Here is a 14,292-nt window from a genome sequence, read left to right on the forward strand (position 1 = left end):
GGAAGCCCGTTAAACTTGAGGATACGATTTGAGTACTGAGTACTGACTGAGCTGAGCATCCGAGTGGTAGGAAGAATCGTCGGTGGGTCAACAATCCCCTCCCTTTTTGGACTTTTTAAAAGACCATCCCTGTCACTGTCACGCACTCTAACAGTAGTTTCTAAACTCTAGACCAGCACTAAACTACAGCAGTACAAAAAAAATATAAGCAGTAAGCATATTATTAGTGTTATTAATAAAAATAAAATTAAAACAGCCCAACTCAGTTACAGATTCACTCAACTCAACTCAAGTGCACAACCACAGCACCAGCTGAATCTTAGCTGGATGCACCTCCTTCCTTTTCATTTTCCTTTCTCCCTCTCTCACTCCCAAGAAAACAAAAGAGAAGAAAAATAGTCCCCACGAATCTCACCCATCCATTCACAGCAACACTCACACACGATGCTCTCCTCCCTCTCCTTCTCCTTCTCCTTCTTCTTCTCTTCCTTGTTGTTTTGGTCATGTCAATCCTTTCCCATTCATAGCCGTCGGATCCTCCATCAACCTTTCTTGCCATTTGGATCTACTCCGCCGTCTGATCCTCCTCCTCCGGCTTCTCCTCCGCCTTTTTCTTCCACTTCTCCTCCTCCCGACTCTCCTTTCTTCCCCTCTTTCTCTTCATCTCCCCCTCCTCCTTCTCCTTCCTCCTTGGCTTCTTTCCCCGCCAACATTTCCTCCCTCGACATCCCTCACGCTCCCTCTCCCAACCACAGCTCCCGCACTGTCCTCATCCTTGCCATTGTCGCCGCCGTTTCCGCTTTCGTCGTCTCTGCTTTACTCCTCTTCTTCTATTGCCGCCGCCGCAAGCAGAAACGTAGTTTCGTCGACGATAACAAGACCTTAACGTCCAACAATAGTAGCAGGTTGTACCCCAGCAACAATGTTCATAATGCTCGTAAGCTGAGGACAACTTCCGCCACTAGTTCCGAGTTGCTTTATTTGGGTACGTTGGTAAATTCCCGAGGCGGGATCGGAGATGGCTCCAATAATTCGCCGGCCAATGCTAGGTTTGATCCCAGGAAAATGGATTCCCCGGAGCTCCAGCCGTTACCGCCGTTGTCTCGACAGAGCACCGGTCGGAACTTTCGAGCCGGTGAAGTTGAGTCGGTTGCTGAAGAAGAAGAGGATTTTTATTCACCAAGAGGATCTCTCGATGGCCGAGATAGTCCTAGTCGAAATGGATCCGGGTCAAGAAGAGTATTCGCGACGATTGCTGTAAAAAACATTGAGTCTACAAGTACTTCCTCGTGTTCATCTTCGAGTTCAAGTTCCTCCGGCGGGTCTCATTCACTTAGTATTTCTCCGCCGGTTAGTTCGAGTCCGGTAAGATCTGACCCGAAATCTCCAGGACTCGTGCAAGTTCAACCTTCTTCAACTCCGGGGAGGATGTCAGCTGATTCGCCACGACTTCCCAATGCGTCCAATGGAAATGTACGATCTCCCTCGTCGTCTTCAACTTTAACGTCACCGGAGAGGGAAAATCCAGAAGGCCGAAGCTTGCGATCTCCTTCGTTGTCTCCGATGTCGATCCCGAACCCAGATTCACATGTTGTTTCCGATCGAAACATTGGATCACCATCACTGTCTTCGGCTGCTACTTCGCCAAATAGAACGTTGATCGAGAAACTAGATGCATCGATTAGAAATTTCAAGGATTTGGTTCGAAATATGGGGACTCCATCGATTTCAGCTTCAGCTGCAACTAGTTCATCAGCCAAAGGATCTCCGGTTAATGATATGGGTCGAAACCGAACAAGGTCCCCATCAGTTCGTTCAGCTTCGGCTTCTCCTGAGAAGAACATGGTAAATAATCCGAGTGAATTTCCAAGAATGGTTAGTGAGTTGAATCCAATTGTTAGGTATCCTTCAATGTCATCAGCCTCGACATCACCGGAAAGGGCTTTGAATGAAAATGAGAATGAGCGGTCTCCTTTACTATCACCGGCTTCACCATCATCGGATGGAAGTTTTGGGAAAAGCCCAAAGAAGTCACCATTGGTGGTTGCTTTTTGGGATTACAATAGGAGCTCTTCGTTCTCATCTTCAGCTTCTTCATCACTAAGAAGAGATTCGGAGAATAGTCCTGATGCATCTCCTGTAAGAGTTAGCGGAGATTTAGAGAAGCCTATGTTGACTCCACCGCCGCCGCCACCACCACCTCCTCCTCCGCCTCCTCCGAAGCAACGACGGCTCTGGGAGAAACCACTTCCATCAGCATCTATAATAAAACAAATATCGAAGCCGCCTCCTCTTGTGCCCCCTTCGATGCCTTTTATGACACACAACCCAATTAGTATTTCTCAAGTCGAGTTGCCTACAAGGTCTGAGTCTGAGGCAGTGGAGGAAGAGGATGCGGAGGAGGCTTCAAAACCCAAGTTAAAGCCTTTACATTGGGATAAAGTACGAGCCAGTTCTGATCGTGAAATGGTGTGGGATCACCTCAGATCAAGCTCATTCAAGTATGATTTCAACCTCTAGTTAATTGTAAACTATGGGGTTCTTGTCAGATCTTTTAGTTTTAGTTGAATTAAGGTTTTCTTCACGTGGTTCTACTCCTTGCTTGAATACTGTCTAAGAGTTTGGCTTCTGCAGGTTGAATGAGGAGATGATTGAAACACTATTTGTCGCAAAAACACCGAATCCTAAACCAAAGCAAGCAACTCCACGTTCTGTTCTTCCTTCACCAAACCAAGATAACAGAGTGTTGGATCCCAAAAAGGCACAAAACATAGCAATTTTGTTGAGGGCACTCAATGTGACCGTCGAGGAAGTTTGTGAAGCCCTTTTAGAAGGTAATGAAATTGCCATTTAGGAATCATCACTTATAACTTTTTGGTTTATTGATTGCAATTGTGGTTCAAGTTTTGTTGATTTTAAGACTTAAAAATGTCCATAACTTGCACAAAGGTCATTAAGCTGGTCTGCTGGATATGGAATTGGTATTCATTTGTCCTTATATTCCTTGAACATTACTTAATGAAAGTTTTCTGCTTAAATTGTCACTGAACTTAGTAGTTTGTTACGACTTTGGACCTGTGTTTAACAATTCACAGTAGTTCAAATTTAGATGCTACTTTCGAAGCATGTTCCCTTTTAAGGTATATAAAATTTGCATTTTTACCATTGTTATGGTGCAAACCATTGAAGAATCCTTTGTTTGTCTTTCTACGATTGAAAAAGGTTTTTGATAATTCGCATCACTATGCTTAACTGATGATCCCAACTTAAATGGTTGACTGTTTTGAATGAATCCAACTCTGAGATTACCTTTGAGTATACTGAAGAAATATTCTCACTAGATGTGAATATCGGCTTATATTTTTGGAATTAGTTAGTATCATACAAGACCATAAGTGAATTTCATATTTTTGGGAACCAATAGTCTGAGTTTGTATTGCCCACAAATGATATTTGTTGAGCTTTAATATCCTTGCCATGACTGGCCATATGGTTTCCTATATTTGGAGTTATTATGTATGGGCACTAAAAATCTCATCTATGATGGTACAGGTAATGCTGATACACTCGGCACTGAACTTCTTGAAAGTTTATTGAAAATGGCTCCGACCAAGGAAGAAGAACGCAAGTTGAAGGACTACAAAGATGATTCACCAGTCAAGCTTGGGCCAGCTGAGAAGTTTTTAAAAGCAGTTCTTGATATACCCTTTGCGTTCAAAAGGGTGGATGCAATGCTCTACATGGCTAACTTCGAGTCTGAAGTTGAATACCTTAAAAAATCTTTCCAAACTCTAGAGGTAATTTTCACCTACTCCATCTCTGTCTGCTCCGCATTTTCTCGATTTCTTCCTCGTTTTGTTTCAGCTTTTCTTGGTTGCTTGTTTATGCTTGTATTAAAATGTGAATACTCATTCAACTACCATATCCTTCATCGTGGTTTAGAAATTTCAACACCAAACATTACAGCTATCTATTTGACTATTCACAGTCTTTATCACATGTTTCTCTTCAAAGTAAAATATGAATGACTAATTAAATGTGCCTTGACTTTAGGTTAGTTCATACCTGACAGCTTGGTTTTAGTCTATAAGCTTGCCTAAGCATGTGAACAAGAAGAATATTCTTGTAATATGGTTTTTTTGGGTACAACTACATGTGTTCTTGTAATATGTTGAATACAGTAACCATTTCAATGGTCTAAAAAATGCATTTGTGCGAGTTCACTGACATGAGCGCTCTAGCAGTGCTCCTACCGACAGAATATTGCCTCATTTGCTTTAAGACGAATCATATGCTTTGTTTTCATTTTGTAGATTTAATGTAGACCAACAAAACCTGTGTTGTTGCTTTATTATCAATTGTATTAAGCCGTATCCTGTTGGTTTGTCCTTTTTACAGAATGCTTGCGAGGAATTGAGAACCAGTAGGATGTTTTTGAAGCTTCTAGAGGCTGTGCTCAAGACTGGGAACCGCATGAATGTCGGGACAAACCGTGGTGATGCCCATGCCTTCAAACTTGATACACTCCTTAAGCTTGTTGATGTGAAGGGTGCGGATGGGAAGACCACACTCCTGCATTTTGTTGTACAAGAAATCATAAGAACTGAGGGTGCTCGTCTTTCCGATGCTGACCAAACTCAAAGCTCCACTGTAAACGAAGATGCTCGGTGTAGGAAGCTCGGTTTACAAGTTGTTTCTAGTCTCAGTTCAGAGCTCACCAATGTGAAGAAAGCTGCAGCAATGGATTCCGAGGTACTTAACAGCGATGTCTTGAAGCTTTCTAGAGGCATCGAAAACATCAGCGACGTTCTAAGATTAAATGAAAAAATGGCATCGGACGAGAGCCTGGAGAAGTTTTCCGAATCAATGAACAAGTTCATGAAAATGGCCGAGGAAGAGATTATAAGGATTCAAGCCCATGAAAGTGTGGCCTTATCTCTGGTAAAGGAGATTACTGAATACTTCCATGGGAACTCAACAAAAGAAGAGGCCCACCCATTTAGAATCTTTATGGTGGTGAGGGATTTCCTTACGGTTCTTGAACGGGTCTGCAAGGAAGTTGGGATGATAAATGAACGAACCGTTGTTAGTTCTGCCCATAAATTCCCAGTCCCAGTGAATCCAATGATGCAACCAGTGTTCCCAGTTCCAGTGAATCCAATGATGTCCCAAGCTTTTGCTGGATTTCAGGGTAGACCGCGGTATGGTTCTGGTTCTGATGACGAGACTGCATCACCTTAGTTGTTTGCTGAAGCTGTAAGATAGAAGCTACCAAAATTCGGTGGTTTAGGTTTTGCATGAAGCTTGTATGGCTTGTCCTGCAATGTAAGGTCGCAAATATTTATTTATATTCTTATTTTCATATCTGTATAAATCCATGTACAATTCAGAACAGTTTTGTTCTATATAATATATAATATACGAGAGGAAATTTTCTTGGGGAAACAAAAGGAGGCAGTGTGCTGATTTATTTCAAGGGGAATGATACATTCATCAGGCTCATGCCTGCAAAATTTAACAGGCTGCAATAATTTTATGTTTTTAATGTTACAAAGAATCTTTAACATTTGACTGATACCATCAAATTGCTTATGCTAGAAGTTGGCGTTGATCTGCCCCAGCTTCACTGGTTTTGCTGTGGCATCTCAGCATCCATGCGTTCTAGAATACGCCGTGCTTCTTCCTCTGTTGCAGGAACTACATTCCGGATCTTAAATCCATTCTTTGTGGCCTTTGCCTCTGGCCGGACGCTGAATGTGAAATAAAATGTATTTGATACCTGCTTCATGGATAATACAGAAAGAGAGAACATGTTAAGTAACCATATATTTTATGAAATTAGTGAATGTGGAATCAAGAACATAGTAGCTTTTTTGTTCTATAACAGTGCATTTTGCAGGGTTTTACCTCACTGGATCTGATCTCCGGCCTCGTAACATGAGCAACGACTTCAACATTAATTAATGGTTGATCCGGATTCTCGAGTTTAGTGTACAGAACACATGACGTCAAACGAAGGAAGTCGCCTACATCGACCTGCTCAAAGTATAGGAATTCTTTTTGCATAAGTTAAAGATAGACCTAAATTGAAGCACAAACGTGAACCGAAGATGCTGGAAAGACAATATTGAATCTGAAAGTTTCTTCTTGTCTTCCATTTCATGAGGATATGCTTGAAATAATGATCAAGTTCGGGATCTTGATCTCTCCCTATATGAGACACAATGAATTTAATGCTAAAACCTGCACAGAAAGCAGGAAGGTACTTACAGGCCTTAGGAAATCAACATGATCAACTTCTAAAAAGCAAGGCACGAGTCCAGCAAAGACATAAGCTGTTGAAAAAGCTAGCTCGAATGCTCGATGCATTAAGAAACCTCCGAAAATTCGACCATGGATGTTCCTCTGCTGCGGTTGACAGATCAAAGCATTTTCAAGACGGGTATCCCTTAAAAGAATGCTGTCTCTATCTGCTAAGGCCGGCATATCGCAAAAGATTCGGCCCTCTGCTAAGAGTGGTTCCAGTTGATTTACCTCCCCATTTTCGAGTTTTCTTCTATCCACTCTTTTCTTTTTTCTCAATTTGCTTCTAGCTTCAGCTTCTTCAAAAAGAAATTTCTCACGTTCAGTTTCTGGAGAAAGCCGGTTAACAGCAGCAGCTTTCCCGGTCTTAGAGTCACGGGCCACAAAGATGAAGTTAGCTGCTAGAGCTACTGAATGCGAAACATCCGATTCTTCTACATGAAATAACAAAATCTGATCAAAGGCTAAATCATCATGGCCAAACCTCAATCTAATATATATCCATAAATGAAAAATGTTACTCGTATGCATATACTAAGTAGGTTTTAAATGAGAAATATGCTTATTAAAGGGAGAAAAAAAATGGGGTTGGAGTGTTGAATATCCATATTAAAGAACACAAAATTTTAAGCCACGACACAGATTGGAGAATCCAGATGGGGTACCTAAACATTATAAAAGGCAAGTCATAGGTTTTAGATTAAAGCACCTTTTAGGGATTGAATAACATCTAATTGAATCTCAATTGATGATCTCCCAACCCATATGACAGAACCAACTATTTTGAGATCAATGTCAACACTAATGGGCTTCTTCAAAACAATCTTATCAACAGCAGCTGTTACCAGCAACAGAGGCCTTGTTGTGCTATCATCATCTGAACAATGCTAATTTTACAAACAAACAAGGTTTAAAACAGCTTTTAGAAAATGAAAGAAGGTAAGTTTGTGAAGAAGAAAAAAATGGGGAACCTTGACAGAGATAGTCCCAGCTAAAGCATCAAGGTCTTCAAGCAACATGCCCATTCTAACTTCATTCCAGGGATCCCTATATTGTTCTCTCAAGATATAATCAGATGAAAAGTTATAAAAGATGGTGGTTCGACTTTGAGAGGGAGTTTTGGTGAGCAATTCGCTCTGAGGGGGTGCATCTTTTGGTGGATCAAGGAGTCTCTCGAAGATTTTGGACCTGGCTTCCCATAAAGCGTTGGTAACCGGTGAATGGTACATACCAGGCCATAAGCTTATAGGCTTCCTGGTTGAGGAAGAATCCGAGCCGTTTGCTGTAAACGTTGAAACTACAGGGATGGTTTTAGGAGATGAGCAATTCAATTCCATGGAATTTTGGATGTTTCAGGCGATTCCTGCAAAAGGGTTGGTGACAGCTTTTGATGGTTTCAAGGAATTTCGGCTGTACTGTTCTTTTATGAGAATATTAACTCCAATAAGTCAAACTTTTAATATCTTGTAAAGCTGTATTAGTTTGATATTATAATTATTTTTTTGGGGCAAACTACAAATACTCATCCCACTATTTTAGGTATCTAAAATAAAATGTTTATAATTTAAGTATCTAATTTTTTTTTGTCACTCTCGTTAAATCATAAATGACAAATTAACGTAGCGGTTAAAAAATGTGTATAATAATAAATTTAATCCTCAATTTCTACATATCATATAGATTTAATCATAATTTTAAAATTTCTCAAACCCGAGAGGTCTGGTAGAGGAGGGGAGAAGGAGAGGGTGGGTGGGGCCAAATTAAGAAAATTTGTAAATTTTGAAGGTTAATTTTTTAAAATTATGATTAAATCGATATAATATGTAGAAATTGAGGGTTAAATTTATTATTATACCGATTTTAACTGTTACTAATTTCAAGAGAGATAAAAATAACTGAACTATGTAAGGTGAGTATTTAAATTGTAAACTTTTTCTTTTGGGTGCCTAAAATGAAATTCTTTATGCCACTTGTGAAGATAGAAAGGGTCGATGGGAGGGAGAAAAAGGCGAACGGGAACCATTCCAAAAGCTAACATCGCTACGTGGTAAAACAAAAGAGAAGCAAAAAACTAGAAAATGAGAAGTTTTTGGTGTTTCTTGTTAAAATATCTTTTAACTCCTCAAACAGAATTAAAAAAATGTTAAGTCCAATTTTTTATATTTATATTTTATTGGAATTTTATTATCACCCTTATCCTAAATTCAACCGGCAATATAGCAAATATTTTTCCTTCATTCAAAATTCTTCACCAATGTAGTGTCTTTGTCCAGAGCTTAGAATTTTTTTTCAAGGAAAGAAAAAAAGAAGAAGAAGAAAAACTAGCTTATTAGATGAGGAATTGACTCTCCTCTATTTCGAGCTATAGTTCTTTCTCGCTAATGACAAATGCTTTTTTAAAGTGTTTTTTAAAAATTTGATTTAAAATTTAAGTATTTTATATTATTGTCAAAATGTATTTTTAGAAATAAAATGTTTATTTTATTACGATATTAAATGATGTAGTAAGTAAAAGAAAATATATTAAATGATGTTAAAGTTCATTAATATTTATTAATATTTTGATATATGAAATATAAATTTTATTTTTAAGCAATTAATATGAATTGTTTGTAAAATTTAATTTGAAAATATAAATTATATTTTAAATATTAAAAAGTAATATTATAAATTCAAATATATAATGTTATATATTTGAAATAAATTTCAATAAGAAAAAAATTCACAAAAGCTAAAAGTTCAAACTTTTTTTTGTGTTTTGAGCTGAAAATTACTTTTAACTTCAAAAACCACATTTTAACTCTACAAGCGCTTTTAGAATATAATGAAAAAGAGGTCCTTCGTCCACATTTAATTTCTCATTGTAGGCAGACCAATCAAATGAATCTTTTAAGCATTAAAATCAGTTTAGTTAACAACTAGTTTTCTCAGACCGATTAAATTGGATGTGGTTTTGAATCAAGTTTTTCCACCATTGATGAAACTGGTGTTTTTTTTAACATAAACATATTACAGAAAACAGCGACAAGAAGTATGTCGTGCGTAAATTCTTCATTTTAACACACTTGTGATTCTTGTGAGAAACAGAGATTCTGGAGCATTGCATAAAGGAGTTAATGGAAGGAGAAGAATGCAAACAAACTGGAAGAAATTTGGATAAAATGGCAGTCGGTTAGTAAGGTGGAAATTAGGACAAGAGCATTATAATGGCGACCAGCAGTAATGCGAGTTAGGATTTAATAAGCAAGCATGGGCGAACCATGAATCATTGTTTGGAAGAAACACCACAAGTGTACTTCCATGATTGAAGAACCAAACCATTTATTGTCTCATTTTATATATATATATATATATATATATATATATATATATATATATATATATACACTGGTATAACTCCACTAGAGCACATGTGGCAAGTTGTTGGACAGTCCGTGGACGACCCTCTGCAAGGAACGGACCGCAAGCAACCCTTTGTGTGGAATGGTTCACGGAAGACTCTCCACAAACCGTCTGAGTCAACCTAGAGACAATCCGCTATACACCCTTCATATCACACAAATACATACATTTTGAAGAAACTAACCTGTCCAATGTCCATGGCCAACTGAATTTGCCATCACCTTTTTATCATGGTATGTTTAGAGTTTATACGTAAAGGGGCAAGAAACCCCAGATGGCATTAGCTAGTATGCTATATAACTCAAACAGGAAGAGGGGCATCAAGCATTCAATAGGAAAAGAAAAAACTAGAAGATGATAGCCATACATCATCTACAAATACTGTATAGCTCTCCCCACAAAATGAAGGATAATAACAAAAGTTACTAAAATCCCTTGAAAGATGCTGAAATCAACAAGTACTCCTAAGCAATACATGCACACAAATCCTTTGCCACCTTTGTTCAATATTCCATTTTCATCTGATAACTGTAAAACTGAGATTTTGGATTGTGACCTTTGAAAATTGCTCCAAATCCCCTTCCATTTCATCAATCACCGATAAAAATCAATGGAATATGCCAACCTTAAAGTCACATATACATCTAAATAGCATAAATCCTAGTCCAGAATAGGTCCACTTTTTCTTGGCATCAATTCTAGAAAAAAAATGGAAAAGTAGAATCATGCTGCAAAAGCCAGTTTATCAGAAACAAAAACAGCATGCATCTAGATGTTTCTTTTTGGCAGTTATTCAATTTTAACTCTCACTTTAGCCTCCACATGGCATGCTGGCACATATGCAGGTGCACTATGATTCCCAACAGTGCAATCGAGAATTCTGCTATTAGCATCGAATGCCAAATTCCAAGATTCATAATCCAAAAAAGTGCAACAGTAACAGCAGTGACACACACACACATTTCATCAATTAAAAGACAGGGAAAAGACTTTAAGTTCCACAATATAAGATGCCTAGTTTATGTTACATACAGCAGTCACTTGATCTAGATCTTATCATTCTGCAAATAGAATTAAAAGGAGAAAAAGACTTCAGCAAGAAATTATCACATTAATCAATAAGGAAAACAGATCCCACAATTGTGAAGTGATCTTAATTACATTATACGTAGCATTTGATTGGTGTGAAGCTAATCATCCTACATACATGATAATTTAGGGAGAAAGCCTCGAAAGATTATGTATGATACTAATCAATCTAAAGATTTTTTTTTCCTCGAGGACATAGGTGAAGGATTCTAATATGAAATAACAGACACAAAGACCTAATGTAGATGCTAAAAAATATACCTGATACAATTACAGTGAGTACTGAATGTAGGAAGTTGAAATAGTAAGTAAAGCATCATACATGTAACTTCAACCTTTATTTAAACATGCACAAGAGCAAATACTTACACATGCACTATGCTAAGATACAATACTCACCATGTCCCATAGCTCTTCACTGACCCTCGATGACTTCTCGAGCAACAATAAGTTCCTCTAAATAATCAGCATCACCAGTATCTGAAGGCATCAAAATTTCTTCCTCGGTGGTAAATTTGTATCGCTCCCCAATAGCTCTTAAAAGCTGGTATACTTCAAACATGGTAGGCCTCTCCTTGGGAGGTGGCAATACACAATTACAAGCAACTTTAAGAAATTGGAAAAGTTCATTATCAACACCCTTCCCAAGCAAGGATGTGTCAATAGCATCATGAAGTTTCCCATCATTTGATAGCTGCGTGATCCATTCGACCAGACTTCCCTTGAAGCTCTCAGGAGCTTTGGATACGTGGGTAGGTTTCTCACCAGTCACCAACTCGAGAAGGACAACTCCAAAGCTGTAGACATCTCCTTTTGGAGTGGCCACTAGAGTTCTGGCATATTCAGGGGCAACATAACCTAAATCCCCAAACTCGCCATTCACAAAGGTGCTCAGATGTGTATCAATTGGGTTCATAAGCCTAGCTAGACCAAAATCGGATATTTTGGGCTCAAAATCTGCATCTAATAAGATGCACTTAGAGCTTATATTTCGATGAAGTATACGAGGATTGCAGTTGTGGTGGAGCCATGCAAATCCTTTGGCAGCCCCTATACCGATTTTAAGCCTTATGGACCACTCCATAGCCTTGTTAGCATCATCTACAGGATGCAAATTATCATTGAGAGTGCCATTTGCCATGTATCTGTAAACTATAAGCCTCTCCTTTTTTGCAACACAGAAACCTAGAAGGGGAACTAAGTTGCGGTGTTTCACATTTCCCAGAGTAGCCATCTCAGATGTAAATTCTTTGTCAGAGTGTTGAGAATCCTGTAACCTTTTAATCATAAGCGAGGTTCCATCTTCGAGGACACCTTTGTACATAGTCCCTGTTCTTCCTGACCCAATGATATTATTTTTGCTGAAACTGTTAGTGGCCTTCAAAAGATCATTTAATCTCATCTTGGAAACTCCTTTTTCAAACAAGGAAACCTGAAATAACATTACCTTATAAGTACATCACATAGAAAAAACCATAATCAAAGAAAGAAGAAAAAGAGAACATTAGCTCAAATCTGACATGGAGGTATTAGATAAGCTTGCCTTAATGCCTTTATCTCCCTTTAAGCTCTTTGCCCATTTGTTTCCTTCTGGATCATCATCCTTCTTCTTCCTCATAACAGATACTCTACGGTAATAGAAGAACATACCAATAGCCACACCTATTGCAGCAACCGTCACCCCAGCGACAGCAGCCCCAGCAATAATTCCAGTTTTAGGGCCTTTTGAAGTCGACTGACAAGGATCCAAAGGCTTCCCACACAATCCAGGATTATGCGCAAAATCCTCTGCTGTTAATGAAACATTAAAATATGGAATTGGCCCCGACAAGAGATTATTAGACACGCTAAATGTTTTTATCCTATTCAGCAAACTGAGTACTGGAGGAATCGAACCCGTCAAGCTGTTATAGTCGAGTTTCAAAATGTTTAAGAAGCTACAATTTGCGAGTGCCGGTGGGATTTCTCCAGAGAAATTATTAGATGAGAGATCAAGGCTAGTGACATAATGGATAATTTGAGAAATATTAGATGGAATAGGTCCATAGAGTTTGTTGCTTGAAAGATCTAAGCCTGTAATACTTTTGCATTTTACGATTCCTTGAGGAAACACACCCTTGAGTCCCATATCTGCAAGCCGGATATTCAGAACCCTATTCTCATCTGGGTGCCAACAATCAATCCCGGTAAATCTACAAATAAATCCTTCAGTAGTGTTGTCGAAATTCCATGAAGAATTTAAGTAACCAAGGGAATCCTCAAGTGAATCTTTGATGCTCCTCAAACAATCAATATCTTCTTGAGACGCATAGCTCAAACTACAGCCAAGCAACAACCAGACTAAAACACTGACGAGAACAGCAAAAATTTGGCTACGCATCACCATGATCATGAAGAAACCCCTCAAATCGAAACTTGAATGGAGAATTGCAGAAAGCAATTTGTACAGCTAATAACAGCTTAAAATGCCAAATCTACTAAACCATAGTTCAAAATTTAAACCTGAAACAAGTTCCAAAAAGAAAAAAGAGGAAATAAGATAAAATTCACCTTCCATAAATCCAAAAAAAACAAGACAAGCAATAAAAAAGGAAAGAACATAGATCACATACTTCAGCTGATAAACCACCAAATTCACAAAGAAAAACACAGAAGATCAAAACTTTTACACGGACAAAGTTAAGCAAACCTAGTGAAGTTGACTACTTGACCTAGATTCTGATTAATATAAGAGAGCATCAACAAACCCCCAGAAAGGGAAAATTAAGCAGGATGAAGCTTTGTAACAAAAATTCAAAGACCCACCTCAGATTTTTTTCAAATTTTAACCGAAGAAGATCATAGAACAGGCAAAAGGGTAAGGGAAACTATAAGGAAGCATCCTCCTTTTCCACAGAGAAACTAAGGGAGAAGATTTCCCAGTACTTCATAAAACGAAAATTAAGAGAAAAATAAGGCAAATTCAACATCATGGTTTGAATATTCAAAAGCATAATTCAAAACAACAAGAAAAACATTAAAAAAAATTTAAATAGGAAATTGAAGGAAAGACCATTTTAAGGTTCTTTGGTTGTTTTCTTTTTCCAAGCTACGGAGACGACTGGCCTCCAAGATGGGGCAAAGACTTTTTAGTGCTCTTTGCTGACTTGCCTTTCGTTGAAAAATTTTCGCTTAAATTTTATTAAATAATTTAATTAATTAATTAAATGAAAAGTTAATTTGGAGGGCGACTGAAAATTGAGAAAGTTCAAAATTATTGGTAAATTTGTTCTGTTTTTCATTTTATATATAATAATTATATACTCATTTTGGCCCCTTTCTTCATTGCCGTCCATCATAGCTATTGGTCAAAATTAACTGCCGACCCATTAAGAGGTTTACAATTGCAATAGCCATACAAAATATTTATTTTTTTAATATATAAATGAGGATGTCATGAACCGGACCGGATCCTAGTTACTGTGTTTTTTTGCTTTATGCTGTTTGTCATCATAAATA

At 38.0% G+C, this 14,292-nt stretch overlaps 3 protein-coding genes across 5 annotated transcripts; 1 reads left to right on the forward strand and 2 right to left on the reverse strand.

The window, feature by feature from the left end:
- Positions 1–254: 254 nt before the first annotated feature.
- On the forward strand, positions 255–5,450 carry LOC105803362 (formin-like protein 1). Its single transcript, XM_012635497.2, has 4 exons — positions 255–2,501; positions 2,635–2,834; positions 3,553–3,797; positions 4,399–5,450. Exons 1-4 carry the CDS (start codon positions 445–447, stop codon positions 5,239–5,241), a joined length of 3,345 nt encoding a protein of 1,114 aa, XP_012490951.1. The 5' UTR covers positions 255–444; the 3' UTR covers positions 5,242–5,450.
- LOC105803363 (acyl-coenzyme A thioesterase 2, chloroplastic) lies at positions 5,432–7,745 on the reverse strand. Its single transcript, XM_012635499.2, has 5 exons — positions 7,275–7,745; positions 7,013–7,190; positions 6,271–6,737; positions 5,908–6,036; positions 5,432–5,779 (listed from the first exon to the last, which is right to left on the reverse strand). Exons 1-5 carry the CDS (start codon positions 7,638–7,640, stop codon positions 5,624–5,626), a joined length of 1,296 nt encoding a protein of 431 aa, XP_012490953.1. The 5' UTR covers positions 7,641–7,745; the 3' UTR covers positions 5,432–5,623.
- A 3,051-nt stretch (positions 7,746–10,796) lies between these two features.
- Positions 10,797–13,981, reverse strand: LOC105803360 (probably inactive leucine-rich repeat receptor-like protein kinase At5g48380). Of its 3 annotated transcripts, none has more exons than XM_012635494.2 (3): positions 13,847–13,981; positions 12,338–13,296; positions 10,797–12,226 (listed from the first exon to the last, which is right to left on the reverse strand). In XM_012635494.2, the coding sequence occupies exons 2-3, from the start codon at positions 13,184–13,186 to the stop codon at positions 11,210–11,212; spliced, it is 1,866 nt and encodes a 621-aa protein (XP_012490948.1). In that variant the 5' UTR covers positions 13,187–13,296; positions 13,847–13,981; the 3' UTR covers positions 10,797–11,209. The 3 variants fall into 3 exon arrangements, with proteins under 3 accessions (XP_012490948.1, XP_012490947.1, XP_052479714.1); XM_012635493.2 differs by lacking the exon at positions 13,847–13,981 and adding an exon at positions 13,600–13,809; XM_052623754.1 differs by lacking the exon at positions 13,847–13,981 and adding an exon at positions 13,407–13,546.
- Between the last annotated feature and the right edge of the window lie 311 nt (positions 13,982–14,292).

This window comes from Gossypium raimondii, chromosome 11, assembly GCF_025698545.1.
Source record: "Gossypium raimondii isolate GPD5lz chromosome 11, ASM2569854v1, whole genome shotgun sequence".
In the NCBI taxonomy this organism is placed as follows: Eukaryota; Viridiplantae; Streptophyta; class Magnoliopsida; order Malvales; family Malvaceae; genus Gossypium; species Gossypium raimondii.

Bases quoted from the DNA above. Each gene is read 5' to 3' on its own strand.
- LOC105803362 (XM_012635497.2), top strand. From the start codon at position 445: ATGCTCTCCTCCCTCTCCTTCTCCTTCTCCTTCTTCTTCTCTTCCTTG. The intron at 2,502-2,634 runs GTATGATTTCAA...TGGCTTCTGCAG, and splicing joins CTCAGATCAAGCTCATTCAA to GTTGAATGAGGAGATGATTG. The intron at 3,798-4,398 runs GTAATTTTCACC...TCCTTTTTACAG, and splicing joins AATCTTTCCAAACTCTAGAG to AATGCTTGCGAGGAATTGAG.
- LOC105803363 (XM_012635499.2), bottom strand. From the start codon at position 7,640: ATGGAATTGAATTGCTCATCTCCTAAAACCATCCCTGTAGTTTCAACG. The intron at 6,738-7,012 runs GTGCTTTAATCT...TATTTCATGTAG, and splicing joins TGTTATTCAATCCCTAAAAG to AAGAATCGGATGTTTCGCAT. The intron at 5,780-5,907 runs GTAAAACCCTGC...TCCATGAAGCAG, and splicing joins CGGAGATCAGATCCAGTGAG to GTATCAAATACATTTTATTT.
- LOC105803360 (XM_012635494.2), bottom strand. From the start codon at position 13,186: ATGATCATGGTGATGCGTAGCCAAATTTTTGCTGTTCTCGTCAGTGTT. The intron at 12,227-12,337 runs GCAAGCTTATCT...ATGTTATTTCAG, and splicing joins AGGGAGATAAAGGCATTAAG to GTTTCCTTGTTTGAAAAAGG.